This window comes from Mastigoproctus giganteus, chromosome 10 (genome assembly GCF_048544385.1).
Source record: "Mastigoproctus giganteus isolate SK-2022 chromosome 10, ASM4854438v1, whole genome shotgun sequence".
Lineage (NCBI taxonomy): Eukaryota > Metazoa > Arthropoda > Arachnida > Uropygi > Thelyphonidae > Mastigoproctus > Mastigoproctus giganteus.
The window spans coordinates 42,752,306-42,779,045 of NC_143584.1; the positions used below are offsets into that span (position 1 = coordinate 42,752,306).

Consider the following 26,740-nt stretch of genomic DNA (forward strand, 5'->3'; position numbering starts at 1 on the left):
CTACATTAAAACAGCTAAATATGATCCATCACAGTGCTCTGAGAACTGCGCTGGGAGCTTTCAGGACTTCTCCGATCCAAAGTCTATATATTGAAGCGCATGATCCCCCATTACACCTGCGTAGAAAAACACTACTGCTTCACTACGCTGCTAAGATCCAGAGTCTACCATCGCACCCAAGTTGGGAGTATCTCTATAATACTCGTTGGGATGCCTTCTACGAGAGCAAACCAAATGAAAATAGACCCGCCTCTCTCAGGATCAAAGAACTTGTTCAGACTTGGAATATCAATTTAAATGAAATTTTCCAAGACACAACTACACCTGTTGCTCCGTGGACATATGTGTCTGTCTCTCAAGATACATACTTCCTCCAGTGGGGGAAAAATATACCTTCCTGCCATATCAAACAGTTACATTCAGCTCATGCTATGAACAACCATGCCTGTAAAATTTATACGGATGGTTCAAAAACTGAGAGTACGGTAGGTGCTGCGGCGGTTTTCCCTTTATGTACAATTTCAGCCACTCTACCGCTTGCCTGCAGCGTCTTCACAGCCGAATTATATGCCATTAAGTTAGCGCTTAGTAAGATAATTGAGCTTTCCATCTCATCTGCCATAATTTACACAGATTCTCTTAGTGCTGTCTCTGCCATAAGGAAGAATTCCTCCATTTCTCACCCTACATTGAAACAGATTCATTCCCAGCTATTCGTTTGCAGTGTGTCCAATCAGTCAATCAGATTTTGCTGGATCCCTGGCCACTCAGGCATTCCGGGAAATGAAAGTGCTGACTTTGCCGCTAAACATCCGGAAACCACTCTCTCACAACATCCTCAGGTTCCTTTCTCTGATTTTAAGTCTGTCATACGCAAAGCCTGCTACAATAAATGGTCACAGACCTGGAAAAGTGACACTAACAATAAACTATACCAAATAAAAGAAGACCCAAAGCTGTGGCTGTCTGGCTTCCGAAGAAACAGACGAGAGGAAGTAGTACTGGCAAGACTGAGAATTGGACACACTCACCATACCCATCTCTTCCTATTATTGGGAGAAAGCCCACCACAGTGCTCATCCTGTCAGACGCAACTTACAGTCCGTCATTTCCTGGTTGATTGTCCCTTGCATTCAACCATCCGGTCAAACACTTTTCAATCACTGTCTACATTGAATATATCACCTGATTTATCTCGCATCTTAGGAAATGAAGCAAATATTGAAGAACTTTTATTATATCTAAAACATATTGGTTTGTACAGAAGTATATAATTTAATCTCTCTAGCAATACATATTTTGTAAATTAACGATTAGGAGACACAATTTGGCCGTAGTAGCCCTTGTGTCGTTAAACCGAACTACAACAACAACAACAACACCTCAATGAAATATCCTCCCTATTGGTACCATTTTGCTGCTCTCACCATGTTTGTTGCCCTTCTTTGAACCCTTTCAAAAAACCTTAATTTTTTTTTTTTTTTTTTTTAGGTTTCGTCTCAGTATTACTAGAACTCAGTATTCCAAGTGCGGTCTTACGATTGCCTTATACAGTGGGGTTATAACCTCCCTATTGCTACAAGCAAATGTTTGATAAACTATCAATAGGACTCCATATGCCCTCCTTGCTGCATGTCTAACTTGTTTGCGAACTTGTCTGACCAAAATATAACTCCCAAATCTCTTTCTTCCTCTCCAGTTTTCAGTTCAATCCCACCAAACGTGTAATTTAAAGTATGTAATACAAATGGTATCACAGTTCAAGATCCTGCTCAGTTTGCGGACATATTCAGCCAACAAATATTTTGCATTTGTTTTCAAATGTGTGGTGTTTTTCTGGATAAGGATGACAGGAGTACATCCAATTCTAACATTGGCCTACCGTAGATCATTTTGTGATAATTGGGAAAAAGGTAAAAGAGAGTAAATGTAACTTAAAACCTCTCTTTTTACCTTAAATCTTGTTTAAGGTAAAAGAGAGGTTTGTGATGAAAAACACAAAATAATAAGAATTATATTCAGAAAGGTAGCAAAAGAGGCAAGCAAACCTTGAGCCATTATTGCAAGAGCATCCTTGGATTCTGAGGAGGGTCCTATCTACAGGAGATGTGCAAATGTATCTACTGTTTATGATGGGGGGGGGAAGATTCAAAAAGTGAAGTGAGTAAATACAGACCCGTAAGCTCTGGTCACTGATCAAAAACGTAATGTGGGACCATCTAGACAGGAATGCAGATATACAGTCACAGCATAGATTTGCTAGGGGGCATTCTTGTCTGACCAATGTGATTGAATACTATGATATAGAAATTGGATATAAAATGTAATTTTCACATTATATACTTAGACTTCAAAAAAAAGCTCTTAATATTCCCTATAAAAGACTGCTATACAAATTGGAGCCATGTGACATTAAAGGCAAGTTACTGCTAGGGATAAAAGGATTGTTGAGTGGGAGAAGACAGGAGTGGGTTATCAAAGGGCACTGCTCTCCTTGGATGAATGTTACTAGTGGACTCCCTCACCATTGGGTGCAGGGTCCATTTTTGTACTGCAATTTGTGACATTTATCTGTTGTATTACCTGCAAATAATGTTTGCATGTGCTCATAGATGGCAGTAATGTTGGGGAGGGTTAACATGTTCAACCTTCTACCTATCTCTCTCAGTAATGGGAAAGACAGTTGTAGTGTGAATATCTGTATATTTGCATATCTTTTACGTATTCTTTGTTTCTTCTGTGTTTTGCTTAGTGCTGTATTCTTAAAATGTGAATTAATAAAATTTTAGGGCAAAAAGCCTCAAATTAAAAATTCAAACTGACATTGTTAGTGCATTAGTTGAATTTTAAGACAAAATGGAGTTTGTACATTACTTATCATTATTATAACATCTCATATTGTGAAATTCTTCACAACAAGGTTGCTTTTGCTTAAGTCTGCTGTTAATTATTTGAATTATAAGAAGAAGGCAACTCATTATGAAGGATTTCACAATATGAGACATTATAATAATGATCCTAATAAAGCATTTTAAGACAAACTTCAGTTTGTCTTAAAATTCTATTAGGCAGCAGTGATGCAATTTTACTAAACAGTATAATTGCTAAAAATGTCTTAGCAGAAGCAGAGAAAGTGTTTGAATCACCCTGCCAATTTCTGCTATATACATGAACAGTTTACAAAATAACTCAGAGAAAGAAAATCTACAGTATTAATAAAGTGCATATTTTTTGTACACTGGTTGCAATTTTGGTAATCAGGACAAAATATGTGCTGTATTACCTGCACCACAAATCTGAATATCAGGAATGTCTAGAAAAAGTAAGACAGCATCAAATATCCTAAAATATCATCTTCAATGAGGCTGTTCCATATAATTAGTACTGGACCTGCCAGTACTAATCCCCCCCCCCAAATCATGGGATAAAAGAAACAAGGACCCATGTATTACAGAATTTTCTGGACCAACTACTTCAACAGATTTCGACTACCACCCAGAAAATTATAATGTACCATGTTTAATTAAGAAAGAAGAATTTAATGACTTAGTTTGTGATTTAAATTTATCCGAAGAGCAAGCAGAGCTCCTTGGTTCTAGGTTACAGTAGTGGAAAGAAACTTGAAGGAGGAAATAAAATTGCAGTATATTGAAAACAGCATAAAATGTTTTAAAAAAATTTTCATTATGGAAGATGAATTGTGTTTCTGCAAAGGTATTAGCAATCTTCAGAACAAATTGGTAATTGAGCTCAATGCAATTCTAATGAATGTTGTATATTTATTGATGTTTCAAAATTTAATTTAAACCAAGTTTTGCTGCACAACGAAAATGCTTTCCCATCAGTTCCTTCACTTCACTTCATGCTGTTGGCCTGAAAGAAACATATTCAAATATATATCCAAGATCCTAAGTGCAATAAACTACCATGACTATGCATGGACTGTCTGTGATCTTAAGGTAATTACATTACCCACTTATCTACAAGGAGGTTTCAGAAAATATTGTTGTTTTCTCTGTTTGTCATCAATCATACCACAAAATTAAGATATCTGACTCTTATCTCAATTTCCACTCCAGCACTGCAATGGAAAAGAGGAAGAAGTTTTTACTAGGGAGAAGTAATATAAATTATTTTCCACTGATTGAAGAAAAAAAATGTTCTTCTTTCACCTTTGCATATAAAGCTTGGATTAATGAAGGATTTTCTTAGCACTTTGGATAAAAAATAGACACTACCTAAGAGAAGTGTTTCCCAATTTTAAGAGATGCAAAAGTGAAAGAAGAAATTTTCATTGGGTCTCAAATATGACATATTTGAAACAAAGCTACAGAATACTGAACTAGCAGCCTGGTGATCATTTAAAGCAATTGCATGGATTTCTTCGAAGAAGGAAAGAAGCTAATTATAAATATCTGTGGTGTCAGCTTCACTGCAATATCATAAAAATACATTCTATCAAATAAAATAAATAAATAAATTTTTTGTTTATACTCCGGGATGACCAAACGGTCAGAGGAGTTCACAAGATAGACAGAATACAAGAAATAGCACCGTATTCAGCAGTCACGGGCTTGAACCCCGGTCACTCAAGGCACGTGTACTTATGCACCCGCTTGCCTGACCACTAGGCTACAGCACCCTTCATGTCTTAGGAAATTCATTTTCTTCATTCCCATCCAAGATTTTTTTCAAAATTTTGGAAATGTAATTGATGAGCAAGGAATATGCTTACATCAGGACATATCCATGATGGAAAACTGGTACTAATTAAAAATGGTACTGCCATGATGAAGATTAAAAATGGTACTACTGGTTTCTTAAGAGAGAAAGAAAAATGGACAATAAGAAAATCCATCTGAGTGGCAAACATTTCTAAGGAAATGGAATGTATGTAGTACATTATCTGTATAATTAAAGTATTTTAAAATGAATCAAGACTCCTTTTTGTATATGTATTTTGTATGATATTTTAAATTGGTTGTTCATTATATTGTCACACAGATATAAGGAATGTAGAACTGGAATTTGGGGAGTACCATGTGTACAGGAAGGAAGGATAGACAGGATAGGAGGGATTAGTATTATTTCAATTAGTTTCTTAACTAATTATGCTATTGGTAAGAAACACATAAAATCCAAGGAAGTACAGCCAGTCAACAAGTTGTGACAGTGCAGTGTCCAGTCAGTTTAGTGTGACATAAGCACTGGGAAAGCATAATTGAGATTAGGAGTGTGTTATAGACCTAATGACTCCAATGAGTATAATAAACAACTGTACAAAGAAATAGATTGGGCCAGTAAATCAGAGTGTCTTATAATGAGGTGATTTTTTTTAATTTCCCAGGTATCGACTGGAATTTGTGAGTTGGTCACTCACACACTAGCAAGGATTTTGTGGATTTATTAGATGATTGTTTTAGCATTAGCATTAGTAGAGGCATTTGATGCAAGAAAGCAAGCTTATGCAGCATCAGCCAAAAAAAAACAAATAAATAAATAAATAAAGAATAACCACTTCCACTTCACCCCTCTGTTCGTTCGAAATACCTGTCCAGCTGAGCCTTAAACTTATTTAGGCTATCAACTTCCATGACAAGGGATGGAAGTCTATTCCACCAACCAACCACCCGCTGGCTAAAGGCAAATTTCCTCATGTCTATCCTACATCTGTCTTTTCTCAATTTGAATTTATGCCCTCTCAGGTGATTATTCTGAGCAAGAGGAAGAATCCCGTCAGCATTGAGCATGCTCAAACCATTGAAAGCTTTATACACCTTTATCAGATCACCTCGCTGGTGCCTAGTCTCCAGACACTGTAATTTGCAAAACTTAAGCCTTTCTTCGTAAGAGCAACACTTTATACAATTCACTAATCTTGTTGCCCTTCTCTGTACTCATTCCAGCAGCTCTACATCCTTCTTGAAATGAGGCCTCCAGACCTGTATACAGTACTCTAGGTGTGGTCTGACCATTGCCTTATACAAGGGAATAATCACCTCCTTATCCCTGCTAGAAAAATTCCTATATATCATCGACAATACACCATGAGCTACTCTTGCAGCCCGGCTGCACTGCTCAGAAAACTTCATATCTGCCTCCACAACCACCCCCAGGTCCCTTTCATTCTCTACCACTGTCAGTGTAGTACCACGGAGTTGATACGTTGCTGTTTCCCATGTGTAGTACTTTACATTTGTCAATGTTAAACTTCATTTGCCACCTCTCAGCCCATCTGCTCAACCTTTCCAGATCCTGTTGCAGTAGCATAGTGTCAGTAGTGTCCTTGACAACCCTGCTAACCTTCGTATCGTCTGCAAACTTGGACATTAAGCTTGATATACCATCATCAATATCATTTATAAATACAGAAAACAATAATGGACCCAATACTAAACCCTGAGAGACTCCACTAATAACATTAGTCCATGATGAGCATTGTCCATTGATTACCACTCTCTGTCTTCTCCCCCTCAACCACCCCTTTATCCATAGCAGCAATTTGCCTCCAATGCCACAATGCTCCAATTTGTGCAGCAGTCTTCCATGTGCAACAGTATCAAAAGCCTTTCTAAGATCCAAGTATATGATATCAAACTTATTCGCTATATCCAGTTCTTTTGTGACTACATCATAGTATCCAATCAAATTGGTCAGGCAAGACTTACCCTTAACAAAACCATGCTGTGTCTGAGCTATAACTGAAGTCTTGTCTAGATGATCCTGCAGTGCTTCTTCAACCAGTGCCTCCATTAATTTTCCAGGAACAGAAGTTAAACTAACAGATCTATAATTATTTGTGTCTCCCTTTGATCCTCCTCTGTGAATTGGGGTCACATTTGCACATCTCCAGTCCATGGGTACTTCCCCTGAGTCCAAGGAAGCTCTCATAATTATGGCTAAGGGTTTGCTTACTTCCTTTGCTGCCTCCTTTAATATAACTGGATAGATCCCATCCACCCCAGGTGCCTTTCTTGTATTTATCTTCAACAATTTCTCCTCCACTTTACTCTCAGTTATTACAAGATTATCTAGCTTACTGCCAGAGTTGAATACACCTCTGGCATTCCCCTCGCTCAATAACTCCTCATGTGTCAATGTCGATGCAAAATATTCATTCAGTTTGTTAGCTACCTGAGCAGGATCATCAACACTTGACCCATCAATATCAAGTGGACCAATCTGATTCATCCCCTTCCTTCTAGAGTTTACATAAGTAAAGAACTCTTTGCTGTTTTTCTTTGCATCCCTTGCCAAGGATTTCTCGTAATCTGCCTTCGCCTGCCTAACCTCCTTTGTAACTTGGTTGCATATCAACTTGTATCTATCATAGGCTTCTGTGTCATGTGTTAATTTGTATGTATCCCATGCATTTTTCTTCTCTGCCATATGTCTCATTAGTTCATCTGACATCCACTTAGGCCTAAACCTTGAACAATATTTCTTAGTTGGTATGTAAAGCCTTAGTTGGTATGTAGTAGCTTCCAAGATAAGTTCATTGAATGCTTCCCATTTTGAATTTGCTGTTGGTAACATCATCAGATGGTCCCACTGTATAGAATTTAAATACTGTATCAGTCCATCGTAGTCGCCTTTACGAAAGCAATAACCCTTCCCTTTACCCCTAATGGTAGTTACCTCTTTGAGTAAATCCCACTTCAGCACACTGTGATCACTGCCACCTAGTGGTTCATTTCCCTGCAGATTCTTAATGCATGAAGAATCACTACTGTTAATCAAATCAAGAGTATTACTCTGTCTAGTTGCCTCCCGAACATGCTGATGTAGAAAACAATCATCCAATAAATCCACAAAGCCTTGCCAGTGTGTGAGCGACCAGCCCACAAATTCCAGTCAATATCTGGGAAATTAAAATCCCCCATTATAAGACTCTCTGATTTACTGGCCCACTCTATTTCCCCGTACAGTTTCTTATTATACTCATCAGAGTCATTAGGCCTATAGCACACTACTACTCTCAATTTTGATCTCCCAATGCTTATGTCACACCAAACTGACTCAACACTGCACTGTCCAGCAATGTCGACTGGCTTCACTTCCTTGGATTTTATGTATTTCTTAACTAATAGCATAACCCCTCCTCCCTTCCTACCCTCTCTATCCTTTCTGTAGACATTGTACTCCCCAAATTCCAGTTCTGCATTCCTTATATCTGTGGGACGTCTCTGAAATCCCCACAGTATCTGCCTTTGATGTTTTGAGCAATACCTCAAATTCATCAAATTTATTTACTAAACTCCTAGTATTGGTGTACATGCAAGTATACTTGCACCTGTTCTTTTTCTTAGCTACCCTAACACAACCTATGTGTTTAATTGTACCCCAATGATTCCCAGCAGTCTGTGAAATATCCTGCATCTTATTTTCCAGGCTTCGGCTCATTCCAATAGAAGCAGGGCAAGAATCACTTTCACCTCTGCCAGTGGCCACTGTTAATCTAGCAGTTTTCCGACCCACCTAACACTGTCTCGATAGCATCAGCAAATATTCTTGCACCCTTTCTATTTAAGTGTATCCCATCCCTGTAGAAGCAGTCTCTCCTGTTAACAAGTACAGACCAGGCTGAAAAAAATTCTACCCCTGAGCCTTGCACAATCCTTACAGGGCCGAATTGATCAACAGGGCTCTCATCATATACTGCCTCTTATCGTGTCTGGGCAGAATTGTTTTCTACAGCAGTATGTTCAGGGGGCAACTAGAGGGAGTAATACTTTGATCTGATTATCCAGTGATTCTTCATGCATTAAGAATCTGCAGATAAAGGAACCATTAATGGCGGAGAAATTGGTGGCAGTGATCACAGTGTGCTGAAGTAGGATTTACTCAAAGAGGTTACTACCATCAGGGCTAAAGGGAAGGGTTTTTGCTTTCATAAAGGCGACTACGATGGTCTGAGACAGTATTTAAATTCTATACGGTGGGACCAACTGATGATGTTACCAACAGCAAATTCAAAATGGGAAGCATTCAAAGAACTTATCTTGGAAGCTACTAGGCTTTACATACCAACTAAGAAATATTGTTCAAGGTTTAGGCCTAAATAGATGTCAGATGAACTAATGATCATGTGGCAGAGAAGAAAAATGCATGGCATACATATAAATTAACAAGTGACATGGAAGCCTATGATAGATATAAATTGGTCTGTAACCAAGTCACAAAGGAGGTTAGGCAGGCAAAGGCAGATTACGGGAAACCTTTGGCAAAGGATGCAAAGAAAAACAGCACAGAGTTCTTTACTTATTTAAATTCTAGAAGGATGAGGATGAATCAGATTGGTCCACTTGATATCGATGGTTCAACTGTTGATGATCCTGCTCAGGTAGCTAACAAACTAAATGAGTATTTTGCATCTACATTCAAACATGAAGAGTTATTCAGAGAGGGGAATGCCAGAGATGACTTAAACTCTGGCAGTGAGCTAGATGATTTTGTAATAATTGAGAGCAAAGTGGAGGAGAAATTTGTTGAAGATAAACATAAGAAAGACACCTGGAGTGGATGAGATCTATCCACTTATATTAAAGGAAACAGCAAAGGAAGTAAGCAAACCCTTAGCCATAATTATGAGAGCTTTCTTGGACTCGGGGGAGTTACCCATGGAGTGGATATGTGCAAATATGACCCCAGTTCACAAAGGAGGGTCAAAGGGCGCGGCAAGTAATTACAGACATGTTAGTTTAACTTTTGTTCCAGTAAAATTAATGGATGCACTGTTTAAAGAAGCACTGCAGGATCATCTAGACTAGGCTTCAGTTATAGCTCGGACACTGCATGAGTTTGTTAAGGGGATGTCTTGTCTGACTAATTTGATTGGATACTGTGATGTCACAGAGGAACTGGATGCAAATAATAATTTTGATATCATATATTTGGGCCTTATAAAGGCTTTTGATACTGTTGCACATGGAAGACTGCTCCACAAATTGGAGCAATGTGGCATTGGAGCAAATTGCTCTTATGGATAAAGGGATGGTTGAGTGGGAGAAGAGAGTGGTAATCAATAGACACTGCTCTTCATGGACTAATGTTATTAGTGGAGTCCCCCAGGTTCAGTGTTGGGTCCATTGTTGTGTTTTGTATTTATTAATGATATTGATGATGGTATATCAAGCTTAATGTCCAAGTTTGCAGACAATATGAAGGTCGGCAGTATTGTTGTTATTGACAGTATTAGCATTATGAGAGGCATTTGATGGAAGAAAGCAGGCTTATGCAGAATCAGCCAAAAAAAAAAAAAAAACCACTTCCACTTCGCCCTCTGTTCGTTTGAAATACCTGTCCAGCTGAGCCTTAAACTTATTTAGGCTATCAACTTCCACGACAAGGGATGGAAGTCTGTTCCACCAGCCAACCACCCGCTGGCTAAAGGCAAATTTCTGCACATCTATCCTACGTCTGTCCTTCCTCAATTTGAATTTATGCCCTCTCAGGTGATTATTCTGAGCAAGAGGAAGAATCCCATCAGCATTGAGCATGCTCAAACGATTCAAGGCTTTATTCAAGGCTCTATCAGATCACCTCACTGGTGCCTAGTCTCCAGACTCTGTAATTTGCAAAACTTAAGCCTTTCTTCGTAAGAGCACCCCCTTTATTCCATTCACTAATCTTGTTGGCCTTCTCTGTACTCGTTCCAGCATCTCTACATCCTTCTTGAAATGAGGCCTCCAGACCTGTATACAGTACTCTAGGTGTGGCCTGACCATTGCCTTATACAAGGGAATAATCACCTTCTTATCCCTGCTAGAAAAATTCCTATATATCATTGACAAGACACCGTGAGCTACTCTTGCAGCACGTCTGCACTGCTCAGAGAACTTCATATCTGCCTGCACAATTACCCCCAGGTCCTTTTCATTCTCTACCACTGTCAGTGTAGTACCACAGAGTTGATACGTTGCTCTGGGGTTGCTGTTTCCCATATGTAGTACTTTACATTTGTCAAAGTTAAACTTCATTTGATACCTCTCAGCCTATCTGCTCAACCTTTCCAGATCCTGTTGCTGCAGCATAGTGTCAGTAGTGTCCTTGACAACCCTGCCAACCTTTGTATCGTCTGCAAACTTGGATATTAAGCTTGATATACCATCATCAATATCATTTATAAATACGGAAAACATTAATGGACCCAACACTGAACCCTGAGGCACTCCACTAATAACATTAGTCCAAGATGAGCAGAGTCCATTGTTTACCACTCTCTGTCTTCCACCCCTCAACCACCCCTTTATCCATAGCAGCAATTTTCCTCCAATGCCACACTGCTCCAATTTGTGCAGCAGTCTTCCATGTGCAACAGTATCAAAAGCCTTTCTAAGATCCAAGTATATAATATCAAAGTTATTCCCTGCATCCAGTTCTTTTGTGACTGCATCATAGTATCCAATCAGATTGGTCAGGCAAGACTTCCCCTTAACAAAACCATGCTGTGTCCGAGCTATAACTGAAATCTTGTCTACATGATCCTGCAGTGCTTCTATAATTACTTGTGTCGGCCTTTGATCCTCCTTTGTGAATTGGGGTTACATTTGCACATCTCCCATCTGTGGGTACCTCCCCTGAGTCCAAGGAAGCTCTCATAATTATGGCTAAGGGTTTGCTTACTTCCTTTGTCTACCTCCTTTAATATAATTGGATAGATCCTGTCCACACCGCTTGCCTTTTTTTATGTTTATCTTCAACAATTTCTCCTCCACTTTCCTCTCAGTTATTAAAAAATCATCCAGCTCACTGCCAGAGTTAACTCACCTCTGGCATTCCCCTCCCTGAATAACTCCTCATGGGTGAATGTAGATGCAAAATACTCATTTAGTTTGTTAGCCACCTGAGCAGGATCATCAACAGTTGAACCAACAATATCCAGTGGACCAATCTGATTCATCCCTTTCCTTCTAGAGTTTACATAGGTAAAGAACTCTGCTGTTTTTCTTTGCATCCTTTGCCAAAGATTTCTTGTAATCTGCCTTTGCCTGCCTAACCTCCTTTGTAACTTGGTTACAGATCAACTTGTATCTATCATAGGCTTCTGTGTCACGTGTTAATTTATATGTATCCCATGCATTTTTCTTCTCTGTCATATGTCTCATTACTTCATCTGACATCCATTTAGGCCTAAAACTTAAACAATATTTCTTAGTTGGTATGTAAAGCCTAGTAGCTTCCAAGATAAGTTTTCTGAATGCTTCCCATTTTTAATTTGCTGTTGGTAACATCTTTAGTTGGTCCCACTGTATAGAATTTAAATACTGTCTCAGACCATCGTAGCCGCCTTTACGAAAGCAATAACCTTTCCCTTTACCCCTGATGGTAGTTACCTCTTTAAGTAAATCCCACTTCAGCACACTGTGATCACTGCCACCTACTGGTTCCTTTATCTGCAGATTCTTAATGCATGAAGAATCACTACTGATAATCAAATCAAGAGTATTACTCCCTCTAGTTGCCTCCCGAACATGCTGATGTAGAAAACAATCATCCAATAAATCCACAAAAGCCTTGCTAGTGTGTGAGTGACCAACCCACAAATTCCAGTCAATATCTGGGAAATTAAAATCCCCCATTATAAGACTCTCTGATGTACTGGCCCACTGCCTCTATTTCTCTGTACAGTTTCTTATTATACTCATCAGAGTCATTAAGCCTATAGCACACTCCTACTCTCAATTTTGATCTCCCAATGCTCAAACTGACTATTGAAGATTCATTTTCTCCACTTCCATTTTGAGGTTTTTTTCTGCCTAAATTAGATGACATCAGTAACTAAAATAGCCCATTTAGATATTTATATTGTGGAAAAATAGTGCTTGAGATGTTGGAACTACAGTATACTAGCTAATCATTTTCTAGTTCTTAATATCAAAAAACTGCGAATGCCAGAAATAAGTGGAAGACATCAATTAATTAATATTTTTTTTATAACAAAAGAATAATCAGTTTAATGAACTAAATTGGTTTAATTGTTTTAATCAGTAATTACCCACTCTATAACCATAATGTTGTGAACCATAACATTGCGCTTAAAAAACTTATTTCTTTCCTTTTTTTTTTCTGCAGGCATACATTCAGATTACATATGTGGAGCCATATTTTGATATGTATGAACTTCGAGAAAGAATCACATACTTTGACCAGAATTATAATATCAGTAAGTTTCTGACATCCTTAAACATTTGGGTGATTTTTAATTTTTTTATTATTGCTTTTAAATTTTATTTTCATGTTTACTTCCCTGTCAATGAATGATGCCATGGTTTATGACAGCAACATATTTTTTTTTGTTTTTGGCTAATAGCATCACAAACCTATATAAAATGCTTATCCCTCCATTCCTAAAATCAATATTTAACTGTAATAATAGTGGGACTTAAATAAAAAGACATGGTCTTTTGAAAAGGTTTTATCTCTCCATATTTTGTCATTGCCACAAGTTTCCTCATTATTTCACTATGAATAAATGGCACATCCATTTTAAGTGTTATTACCATTTATTGTAATTGCAATAACAACCCTTACCAGCTGTCGTAAATTATCACCTTCTCAGAGTATATGTAGACTCTCCATCAGATTTGATAGCATTGTGATTATTGTAACGCTCACTATATAAAAGATACCAAATAATATACTATATTATTATAAACATAGATGAATAAACTTTAAAGGGCAACATTTGTGAGCAAGTAAATTCAATATTGTCATGGCTCCCTATCACATGTCAGATCCACGACAGCTGAAATTCAATCACATCATTTCTCCTTTATCCTACCTTCTCCTTTAGGCCATGATAAACATTGGCTTCTATCAAATTCCCCCCCCCCCCCTTGATGTAGGCACCTGTACGTTGTGAGGAGACCTTCCAGTGACATTGCTGGGATCCAACACCCACACCCTAGGATCCAGGCAATCATCATAGGAATACAGCATGTTTGCTGTGCTCTGCAACCTGTGGAAACTCAGAAAGAGGATTCTGGAGGTTGAGGAGCCCAGCTTCAACACCCCACTTAGGCCCCTGCTTTGACAAGACAGGTGGTCCTGGATAGCTCAGCCAAGATCTAGTGGGTTTGTCTGCAAGGACAACCATGCCTGTACCCTCATGCCCAAGGGACAGGATTCAGGCTAGTTGCAGAGCAGATATGGTGTTTTGACAGCCCTGGCACCCCACTCCTGATTGCATGTATTGCTTTCCGGATGTGAACATACCATTTTGTTTTATTTTGGTTTTGTTGTTTTTGATTTTCATAAATGACGTCGATGAAGGGATAGATGGCATGATGTCTAAATTTGCAGATGATGTAAAACATTGGTAAAGTAGTTAATGATCACAACCAAGCAGAGCTTCTTCAGAGTGACCTAGATAGACTTCAGGGATTGTCAGAAAAATGACAGCTATGCTTTAATCCAGCAAAGTGTGAGGTATTACACCTGAGGAACAGTAACCCCAAAATAGCTTATACACTTGGTGGAGTTGAACTAAAGCCGGTAGTGGAGGAAAGGGACTTGGGTGTTACGATACATTCAGACATGAAGTTCTCCAAGCATTGTAGACAGGCTGCAAGGAAGGCCCATGGTGTCCTATCGATGATTTATTGAACAATTGCTAGTAGAAATAAGGATGTCATAATCCCATTATATATGGCTATTGTTAGACCACACTTGGAATACTGTGTTCAAGTATGAAGAACACACCTAAAGAAAGACATTGTGTTTGTTGAAAGGTTCCAAAGACGGAACCTTTCAACAAACACAATTTGCTTGGTGAGCTCAGCAAAAAGGCGTTCATATGAGGAAAGACTTCGAATATGTGGGTTGCAGAGCTTGGAAACTAGGCACCTTAGAGGATAATTTACTTAAGGCTCTGGGAGGCATAAGTAAAATGAATGAGGACGAAATTTTCACAGTTATAAATGATTCAAGAACTAGTGGCCATAGTACTTTCCTTAAACATGACCATCTTGTGTCTGTATTCTGATCTGGATTTCAAGTTACGGCAGGGGGGAGGGAGATGTTTAGGCTGGATTGCAGGAAGTTTTATTTTAACCTACGGGAGGAGGGAAATGCATAGGTTGTCTATTTCATTTATTCTTATTAATTATTTAGTTTTTAAAAAAAAAAAAATTATTATTATTATTATTATTATTATTACTATTTTATTTTTACTAAGACACTGTCAGGCATCTCTCATATTGTGGAGTTATACTTCATAACTGTTTTGCCATCATTGCATCACTTGGGTACCTACCCACCCACCGAAGAAGGGCCAAATAGCCCCGAAATGGTGCCGCCTAAGGAGAAGACTAATGTTACTTATTCTCAGATAGGTACCACCACCCATCTGAGAATAAGTAACATTAGTCTTCTCCTTAGGTGAAGCATTACTTATTCGAAGTAGTGCAATATCATGGCAACTCGTGAAGGTATTCACAATATGAGATATAACTTAAAACGATGCCGCCTTATAAATATTCTGTTTATTCAGAAATGGCTGTGTATTAATGATGCTATTGCGCTTAATATATACATATTTTATTTTTATTATTATTTTTTTATTTTATTTTATTTATTTTTTATTATTATTATTTATTTATTTTTTTTATTATTATTATTATTTTTTTTTTTGGCTGGTGTAGCATAAGCCATAGGCTTCTTTGCATCATGTGGCCATTGCTAATACTAAAAACACTATGAATCCTGATAAAGTTATTTCTTCAGAAACCCAAACATGGTTCCTATCTGAAAATAAAAATGAAGATCCAAACAATGTCAATGTAGCAAAGAGACCCTGAACTGTAGTATCCCCAGGTCCCGTACCAAGATTCTTAATCATGCACTCTAACACCAAGAAACCTATTGGGAAAATGTCAGCCAACATCAATTGGAGAAATACCAATTACTGTGACATAGCACAGAACATTAACTTCATCAAGAGGTGTCATACCTCGGAAGCCATCTGATGGACCAACAATGCCTAAATAATGACCAAATTCATATGGTGGAATTGCCTTGGATTCCAACAGAATGTTGATGACATCAAGCCCTCCACCATAGGCACAATCCACTGTGACTCTGTTTGAAGGAGACATATCCAAAGGCAAATGAAGACCTACCTTATGTAAAATCAGCATAATATGTAAAGACAGAACCAGGAATGGACTCGTGGTAGAGTCGTCATCTAGTAAGCAACCATACCCCTTTCCAAATAATCCCTTACAACCACCTTAGAGATGGTTGCTACTTGCTTCTTTGTGGAGTTTCTCCTGACAGTTTGTTCAGTATATTTGATATTTGCCACCTAGGATTAATATCTCCCATACACACCTTGATGATCTCATTGCACAACTGCCTGTTCCTATTCTTTTATTAGATTTTAATGGACATAATACCCTCTAGGGTAGTGCAGACAGTGCCATGAAGAGCCATAAAATAGAGCGCATGCTCAAAATTAATGGGCTCTCTCTCTCTCTCTCTCTCTCTCTCTCTCTCCTTAACAAACACCTTTTTCCACACGCCACAGTTAATATCTGTCCAGGTATTGTCTGCACAGCAGACAATACCTGGACAGATATTAACCGAACCGTAGCGTGTAACAAACCTTTTAGTTAAAAAGATTTAAATGCTGTGAGGCGCCAGATGACATCTGCTGTGAAATAATAAACCAGCTTTCTTGACAATCTAAGGATCATCTTCTAGATTTATTTAATAGGATCTTTCTTGCAAAGAATTTCCAAATTTGGGAAGGCAATCGTTCTTGCCTTCCCAAAATCAGAAAAGGATGCTAGAAATCCAAGTAACTATACCAACACTCTGACAAGCTGTTTGTGCAAGATCCTGGAATGAACGATTAATGCTCTCATCATATGGTATTTGAAATCAAAAGGTCTGCTTTTCAGGACACAGTATAGTTTCCAAAGAAACGGATTCACTTTGGATCATTTAATCAGACTGATAACATACATTCATGATGCTTTGACCAAATCCCATTTGGTAGCAGTTTTCTTTGATATCGAAAATGCATACGAACACAGCCTGGTGATTTGGCATATTGCGAGACCTTCATAACTTTGGTCTTAGGGGTAAAGATTTTATTAAAAACTTTCTTTGTAATTGCCATTTTCACATTCATATTTTTCCAAGAGGGAGGCCCACAAGGATCCATTCTAAGTATCACACTTTTTGCCATCAAAATAAATTCTATCATAGAACAACTTTCTACCAATGGTAAACAATGCTGTCTATGTAGATGATTTTACTATATTTTTTCATTCATGCAATATGAGGGTCATTGAAAGGCAACTGCAAAAAGCCATTGATCACCTTATCTTAGTCTGTGGCTAATGGGTTCAGATTTTCATCACAGAAGACCATTTGTGTGCACTTTTGTTTCAAACATAATCTTTATCCTGACCCAGAATTAAGACTTGGGCTAAACAACATCCCAGTGGTAGCTGAAGTCAAATTTCTGGGTCTTATTTTTGACAAGAAGTTGACATTTCTGTATCATATCTAAGTACTATAGGTTCTAATACCTCTCGTGAAGGCCTCCGTAGCCGAATGGTCAGGAGCGGGAGTGCAGTAGCACACGCTTTTTGAGTTGACCGAGGTTCAAGCCCCTGACTGCTGAATACGGTCGATCTGCCAACCCGCACTGGACCAGCGTGGCAGATTATGGTCCATTTCCCTCAGCATGAATTATTGAGGAGGCTTCCATCCTGCAGTGGATTGATAATGGCTGCACTTTACTTTTTACTTTTACCTCTCGTGTTTGGGATTTACATAAAAAAAAAATATTTGTCAGCTAAGGACAAGGTGCGTCAAAGGGCTTAACATCCTCCATACCCTTTTGTCAACTTCGTAGGGTGCAGATTGTTGTACCCTACTCCAGCAGTACTGAACTCATGTCGATCATAAACTCAATGATGGTTCCAAGGTCTATAGTTCTGCTACAGATAGTGCACTTTGATGGCTAGATCCAGTCTATCACCACGCCATTCTGCCATTGGAGAATTCCGTACATCCCCTGTTCAAAGCCTCTACGTTGAAGCAAATGAACCATTTCTTTCTCCTCAACACAAGCAGTTGTCCTTACAGTATGCTTTTAAATTAAAATGCCTGCCCAATCGTCCCACCTTGACATCTTTTTGAGCTATGATAGGAAAATCTCTACAACACCTGTCAGACTGTTAATCGACCTTTTGGTATTCGAATCCAAGGACTTTCAAATTAACTAAACTTGATGGTAAATGTAATGGAGAAATCTATTAATCACCAACTCTTAAACTGTCTAGAAACCTTCCATCTGATCACTGATCACCAGTATAGATTCTGTCGGTGTCGATCCACTGGTTATATACTGGTAAATGTTACTCATCTGGGGACAACTTCAGTGGAAAAGTTTGGTGAAACTCAAGCAGTTGCTCTTGGTATTTCAAAGTCTTTTGATTGTGTTTGGCATAAATGTCTAAGTAAACGTCCATATTATGGTTTGCCAACTGTTTTTTGTAATTGGTTATCTGATCACTCACTGAGGGTGATGGTGTAGATGAGGGTGAGGGTGATGGCTCTCTGTCTTCTAACTTCTCCACTAATGCTGGTGTCCCCCAAGGTTCAGTTCTTTCCCCCACTCTTTTTCTCTTGTATATTTATGACCTTCTTCCTTTGACTGGAAATCCTATCCATAGTTTTGCCAATGATAGCACGTTGCATTCCACTTTCCACCTTGAGAAACCTTGCCCTGCTCAATCAGCTTCAACTTCTCGAATATCCGCTACCAATTCCTTAAATGCCGATCTCCAGGTAATTCTCCATTGTGGCAAAGATAACTTGTCTCCAAGGGTTGTTCTGCTCCTATGCTTATTTTCGAGGACACTGATTTCTAGACAAAGATCACATATCTCTGTTGGGGATTACTCTGACTTTCAATCTCTCACTCTGGGGATAAGCGCATCATAAATATTTCTTCCTCTGCATCTGAAAAACTGTTTTCTCTTTCACTCTCTGCATTACCTTTCTTATCAACAGTTATTCGCTCTGTACAAATCACAAATCTGCCCTGCCATTGAATATTGTTCCCACATCTGGGATAGTTTCCCCAAAGCCTCTCTCTCTCTCTCTCTCTCTCTCTCTCTCTCTCTCTCTCTCTCTCTCTCTCTCTCTCTCTGGCTTATAGATTTCATCGAAAAAAGGGCAGTTAGGTTAATTAATGACTCATCTCTTACAAAGTCTCTCCACTCCCTGTCTCTTAGACATCCAGTTTCTGTTGCATGTCTTTTCTATAGATACTTCCATGGGCACTATTCTTCTGGATGACATTCTATAATTCCTGCTCTCTCTCTCTCTCTCTCTCTCTCTCTCTCTCTCTCTCTCTCTCTCTCTCTCTCTCTCTCTCTCTCTTCCTCCCTCCTCCTCCTCCAAAACAGTCCGAACATACATACCACAACCAGTCAGTATCTTTTTACTCACCAACTTTTCTTCTTCCTCATTTATTCCTTGAATTTCTGTTTTCTGGAACAACCTCCCTTCATATGTATTTTCTGAAAATTTCAATCTACAGAAATTCAAGTCTAATGTCATCTCATCTTCCCAAACTTCAGCCTCTGCATGGTACAAACTATTATAAGTTTTCATATCTTTTGTGTTCGGGGTTTTCATTAAAAAAAATGGACATGTGTACTTCTTTTTTAAATATAAAACTTTATATTGCAATTGTTGGTTACATTTTAAAGTTAATTAAAACTGTACATTTCAGTTGTTAATAACTTGTCCCAGATAAGTATATGACTCCACCTTTTCAATTACTGCTCCTTCAATCATTATTTCCTTTTCCGTGGCATACTTGTTCATCATTACTTTTGTTTTAGCCATATTCATATTTAGTCCAAAATCCTTACTAACTGTGCATAACTGATTAAGATTTTCCTCTAATTCATTGGGATCGTGGCTTATGACCACAATGTCATCTGCAAATCGTAAATGGTTTAGGTACTCTCTGTTCACATTGACTCCTTTCTGCGACCAGTCTAATCTTCTGAAATCTTCCTCAAGGGCAGCAGTAAACAGCTTCGGAGATATTGTGTCTCCTTGTTGAACTCCTTTCTCGATTTTAAATTTCCTACTGTCTTTGTCTAGTCTAATAAAGGAGGTAGCACTCTCATATATTTTCTTCAAAATCATAATATATGGGGTATCTATGCCTTGTCTTTCCAGTGCCCGAAACATTGCCTTATGCTGTATGGAGTCAAATGCCTTTTCATAATCCACAAATGCCAGGCATAATGGTGTTTTATATTCATTTGCTTTCTCCATTAGCTGTGATATTACGTGAAGGTGATCCATAGTTGAGAATCCTGTCCTAAAGCCAGCTTGCTCTTTCGGTTGATTCTCATCAAGTATTCTTTCTAATCTGTTAGTAATGACCCTTGTGAACAACTTGTAGATGTGGGATAACAAGCTAATTGGTCTATAATTTCCAATTTCTGATTTATCTCCTTTCTTATGCAGCAAAACTATGATTGCATTATTCCACTGCATAGGCATCACACCTTTTTTAATGCACTTTGTGAAGAGCCTTGCCAGTTTTTGTCTTATGTCTCTTCCTCCCAATTTTAACAACTCTACAGTAACTTCATCTTCCCCCGGGGCTTTCCGATTCTTCATTTTCTTCAGTGCATGTTCTACCTCATCAGGAAGAATATCGAGTATGTCGCATGTGTTGCTACTTTGCAATCCATCTTCCCCACTGCTGGTGTCATTCCCTCGCTCCTTGTATAATTCTCTATAGTAGTCTTCTGCTATTTGAATTATGCCTTCTCTGCTGTTTATAACTACACCATCGCTATTTTTCAGTTTCAGTATCATTTGTCTTTCTGTATTACTGCTCATGGCTGCTGATTTCAATCCTTTGTTTTCCCTTAATGCTTGTTCTACTTTTCTTGTGTTAAATCTTCTTATGTCCTCTCTGAGTCTCTTTCTAATGGCTTTGCATAACTCAGAATACTCAATTTTCTCCCTGTCAGTGTTTTTCTTGCTCTTCATTTGTCGTCTTCGGTTCATCATGACAAGTGTTTCTTGACTAATTTTTTCTTCTTTGGATTTCTGTTTCCCTATAGGTTTCTTGGGCTTTATAACTTTCAGAAAGTTGTAATATTCCTCGTCGATATCTTGGTCCTGAGCAATCTGCAGAAGCTCAAACTTGTTCTTAAGTTCCAGTACATACTGCTTTTTCTCCTCCTCTGTTGTCTCAAAGACCTTTGTATTATTTACTCGAGTCAGTTTTTTCCTTTCCTTTCCTACATCTATATCAAGTGTACATCTTACCAATCTGTGATCACTTCCAACATTTACCTTATTCAGGACGGTAACATCATTCACAATATATCTTCTGTTAGTGAGGATGAAGTCGATTTCATTAGTTGTTAATCCATTTGGACTCTTCCATGTCCACTTTCCGTTCAACCTTTTCTTGAAAAAAGTGTTCATTACTGACAGTCCTTGAGATTCTGCAAATTCCACAAGTCTTTCACCTCTTTTATTTCTTTCACCAATTCCAAAATTTCCTATAGTTTCTTTTTCCAACCTTAGCATTGAAGTCCCCCATAATAATAGTGTAGTGGGTTTTCTGCTCATCTAGAATTCTCTCAATTTCAGTGTACATTTCTTCAACCTCTTCATCATCATGGCTCGATGTTGGTGCATAAATCATTATAATCTTTAGCTTGTACCTCTTAGAAATCTTGAGTATTAGTATTCAAAAGTACATCACCATCCTTGAGTAGGATGGTGATGTACTTTTGAATTCCAAAATGTTGTTTTTAAAATCTTTATGGACCAGAAACCCAACTCCACCTTCACTCCTTGCACTGTTTCCATTGGTGTACAGCAGATTTCCACTTGATAAACTTATAAGTGATTCATTTCTTCTTGTTTCAGCCAAACCGATGATATTCCAATTCACATTTTCTAATTCCTTTTCCAGCTCTAATATCCTGTCTTCACCGATGAGTGATCGTACATTATAACAGGCCAAGTTCAGTTTCCGTGCATGGCAGCCTGGTTGTGCCCAGAGATTCTTAGCACCCTCTGCTTCCACTCTGATCCTCTCTCTACCGTAAGAGGGAGAGTGAAAGCTGCTGGGGACTGAGGGCCATTTGTATTGTTGTGCTCTCATATGCTGGGGGTTTGGTCTTTTCCTCTTCACGCTGATCAGGCGTCTTGAAGAGAACCACTCTACACGTTCGTTGCCACCTAAGTGACATAACAGAACTTACCATCGAGAAGGTGTGCATGAGTGGATTTTAGGGAGGCAGGCCAACCGGACTTCTCCTAAATCTTCTGTAATAGAGAGATATTGGATCCATCAGTGTTTTAGGCTGAGTGTCTGATAACACACAGGATTCCTGTTCCCCCTCTAAGCCCCTGTTGAGTAGTATACACTAAACTTGATATTAAATCCCAGTATATGTTTCTGTCAACTACATTTTAAAAGAAGATAAACCCAATCCTTCAGAGGCACATATCCAATGCCATACCAAATGTTTTGAGGATGAAAAAAATTAGAATTTCATTACTCCGTATACCTGCTAGTTTTGATTGTGACTTCTTTGACTATTGATTGTGTTTTCACTAAAGAAAACATAGTCCAGAATGCAAGATCTCCTCGAATAAGGTGCAAAAGATGCGATAATAATGCATTTTTCTCTTTATTATGTTCTTTAACCCTCCTATTATGTTCGAGTCAATATGACCCAGTCACCTTCTTTTAATGCCAGTAAATCCTACATTTATTTAAATATAATGTTGCCGCTCTATGACTTTTACTAATTTACCCTAATAATGGTGTACCTAGATTGACAAAAAAAATTTATAGTTAGTTTTTTTTATAAATATAATTGTTACACTTATTGTGCTTGGGTCAATATGACCCAAAGATCAGTTAAGGAACGTGACTTGAATTATTATCATAAATGATTGTATTTTATTGGTTTTGTTTTATTTTCATAGAAATAACTTATATTATCACGTTTCTTGAACAAGTTTCAACATGTGCATTGTGTGCACACAGTGAACGACAAGTTGATGCTGATGGAGGCTTGTTGGTGCCTTCTTGCATATATCTGCTCAGAATAATCACCTGAGAGGGCATAAATTCAAATTGAGGAAAGACAGATGTAGGATAGACGTGTGGAAATTTACCTTTAGCCAGCGGGTAGTTGGTTGGTGGAACAGACTTCCATCCCTTGTCGTGGAAGTTGATAACCTAAATAAATTTAAGGCTCAGCTGGACAGGTATTTCGGATGAACGGAGGGGTGAAGTGGGTTTGTGTTTTTTTTTTGGCTGATGCTGCATAAGCTTGCTTTCTTGCATCATATGCCTCTACTAATGCTAATGCTAATCTGCCAGTGTGCACTTGTGTGTCAGTTCCTTTGTAAACATCAAGCTTGGTGTTTTTGTCTACTCTAAGAGACAACAATAGGAAGAAATTGTTGAAGACTAAGAAATTGTTGTGTTCTAAGAGATCGTTGACGGACAGTGAAATTGAGAATCTTTTGTATGCTTCTGATGGTAATGATAGTATTTCTGAAGTAGAGGACCATTTGTCTGAAGGAGTGGAACCTACGATTTCAGATAAAGCTGTTGTGGCTAATTACGTAACCTCAAAAAAATGGCAATATAGTGTGGAACTACAACACGCCTAATCAACAAGGATGATTTTTGTCAGAAAATATTATTACATTGAATCCTGGACCAACAAGGTACATTACATCTAGAATATATAATATAAAATCCTCCTACTGCTTATTTTTTATGCTAAAAATTGTAAACTTAATTTTGAAGATGTCAAATTTAGAATGAAAAAGAATTTATGGAATGGCCTGACCAGTTGCAAGAACTAACAGTCGTTGAATTAGAAGCATATTTTGACCTACTGCTTTTAGCTGTAGTGTATAAATCTCATGGGGAAGCAACCTCCATCCTATGGGATGGAAATGTAGGCCACCCTATATTCAGAGCAACAATATCCCTACAACGATTCCATGTAATTTTGCGAATAATTCGCTTTGACAATAAAGGTACTCGATCACAATGGTGCCAGACTGATAAATTAGCTGCTATACAGGACTTGTGGGATGAATGGGTTGCAATTCTACTTACGGTCTATAATGCTAAGAAAAATGTAATGGTAGATGAGCAACTGGTACCTTTTAGAGGCCGTTGCCCATTTAGGCAGTATATAGCCAAAACAAGCCAGCAAATACGGAATCAAGATTTGGATTTTATGCGATTCTGTAAATGCTTATGCATATTACATACAAGTATACCTCAGAAAAAAAGAAGGTGAACCTTCAGAAAAAGGTCAAGGTAAATGATTTGTGCTAAACCTTACTTATGGACTAAAAGGGCACAACGTAACGTGTAATAATTTTTTTACATCTTATGAACTGGGGCAGATGCTATTGAAAAGAAATATTACCATGCTTGGCACTATTAAAAAAAAAAAAAAAAAGCCTGAACTGCCAACTGAATTTGTCTGTAACAGGAAGGAAGTCCTTTCTCAAAAGTTCTACTTCAGCAATAACACAACAGTAGTTTCTTATATTCCGAAACAGGATAAAAATGTGATGACACTCATGAGCACCTTCCACCACGATTCCGGTGTGTGTGTGTGATAAAGATCATAAAAAGCCATTTATGATTTTAGATTACAATAAAACCAAAGGTGCTGTAGATACTTTAGACAAGTTGGTTATAACATACACATGCGGCCATAGCTGCCAATGCACCATTAAAAACTAAACCAAACCAAACCAAACATACACATGCAGACGACAAACTAAAAGATGGCCAATGGACGTTTCTGTTTACAATGCCTATGTTCTGTGGTGCAAAGTAAATCCAACCTGAAATGCTGACAAACTTACAAAACGTCGATTATTTCTTGAAGAACTGGATAATTCCTTGATCGCTCCCTTACCAAGAAAGAAAACACCTTCCTCGAAGTATTCCTGCTGCTGAAATGGTTAGAAGTGCATGACCATCAACCAGCACTGCCAAAGCAAGGAAACAACCGACTACAAATAAGTATAAACAATGTAATTTTTGTCCCTCTTCAAAGGACAACAAAACCAGTATACTACGTTGTAAATGCTCAAAATACGTACATAATGCTCATATATATTACTACTGTGAAGATTGTAAAAAACTAAATGTATGATATAACTACTATGTTTTTCAGATGTACGTAACAATTGTTTATCCATTACTGCCATTTATAAACAAACTTTTGGTCAATAAATGCTACATATATTCTTATTTCTTTTATTATTTAGTAAACACATTACTGCCATATTAATTTAACACCAATAAAACGACACCCAGAGATGCTCGGGTCATATTGACCCAAATACAAAGTGTAACCAAAATCCGAACACAATAGGAGGGTTAAGTGAAAAGTCCTGTCAGTGATGTTTTCAGCAACGGCAATTAGTATTTTCAAGTTTATTCTCTCTTAGCAATGAAGGGCATTCAGTTCTTATTTAGGTGCATCCGTATAATAATATAATAAACGTATTATATTATATTATAAATAATATTTATAATATTATATTATAAATAATATGGGCAGGAGCAGCAGTGCGTAGCACACGCTTCTTGATTAGACCAGGGTTCGAGCCTATGACCACCAAATACAGAGGATGCGGAAAGGTCAGGGATTGACCACCGCATATCCCCGGAGCAATATGGCCTTAGTTGCTAATGCTCCTAAAAACCAAATAATAACAATAATAGTTCTTTTTTATTGTGAAAACAGATTAATTTTGTTTGTTTGTTTGTTTTGGTTTTTTTTTAGGAGCATTAGCAACTAAAGCCATATTGCTCCGGGAATATGCGGTAGCCCTTCCCTGACCTTCCCGCATCCTCCGTATTTGGTGGTGACAGGCTCGAACCCTGGTCTAATCAAGAAGCATGTGCTACGCACTGCTGCTCCTTCCCACCTGGCTACGGAGGCGCCCACAGATTAATAACCTGTTTTCTTGTTCCACGAAAACAGGTTATTAATCGTGTCATCCTTGATATATTTGGTACTGGTGAGTTGGGATATTTTTGTCAAATTTGGTATTGTTTGAAGAAAACACATTGCAGATGGAATATATCTTGATGGTTTCTTCGAAAGAAACCACTATGGAGGAGTTGATGTAAGTGTAGCCACTGTTTTTCATGTGATAATGCAGGCAACCCTCGTATAACACGGTACTTCAACAACACGGTTTCGCTCTAACATGATTGATAAATTGTGGCAATCCTCACAAAACACGGTACTTCTACAACAAGGTTTCGCTCTGACACAGTTTGAGAATTGCTGGAAATCTCGCATAACACGGTGTTTTTTAGCTTTTCTGCTGGGAAAACCCTGCTATTATGTTAATGTAATTTTCAACATTTCCATTCCATTTTGTGAATCCCTGCTGTTGACTCGCTAGTTGTTGTGGCCTTCATAATATTTTTCTAAAGCACATTTCTGGAGGTCACTACCATAAAGCAATAAAAACAATTTGCAGTTTCCAGTTTATTGGTCTTTTCTGTTAGTATAATCAATTATAAATGGGTAGTAAACTCAATCTTCTTGCATTTGCTATAGTACCGTTAGCTGGAATTCTGTGGGTTTTCACGTTATTATTGTGAAATGTGTTTCCCCCTTCCATGAAATATTCAATCATATAAAAAACAAAT

The 26,740-nt window shown here is 38.1% G+C and overlaps 1 protein-coding gene across 1 annotated transcript in view; it reads left to right on the forward strand.

Moving 5' to 3' along the window:
* Positions 1–26,740, forward strand: part of Zir (dedicator of cytokinesis) — an 869,757-nt gene that overhangs the window by 766,482 nt on the left and 76,535 nt on the right. Inside the window, 1 exon segment of the mRNA XM_090382918.1 lies at positions 13,075–13,165. Coding sequence (XP_090239044.1) covers positions 13,075–13,165 — 91 coding nt within the window.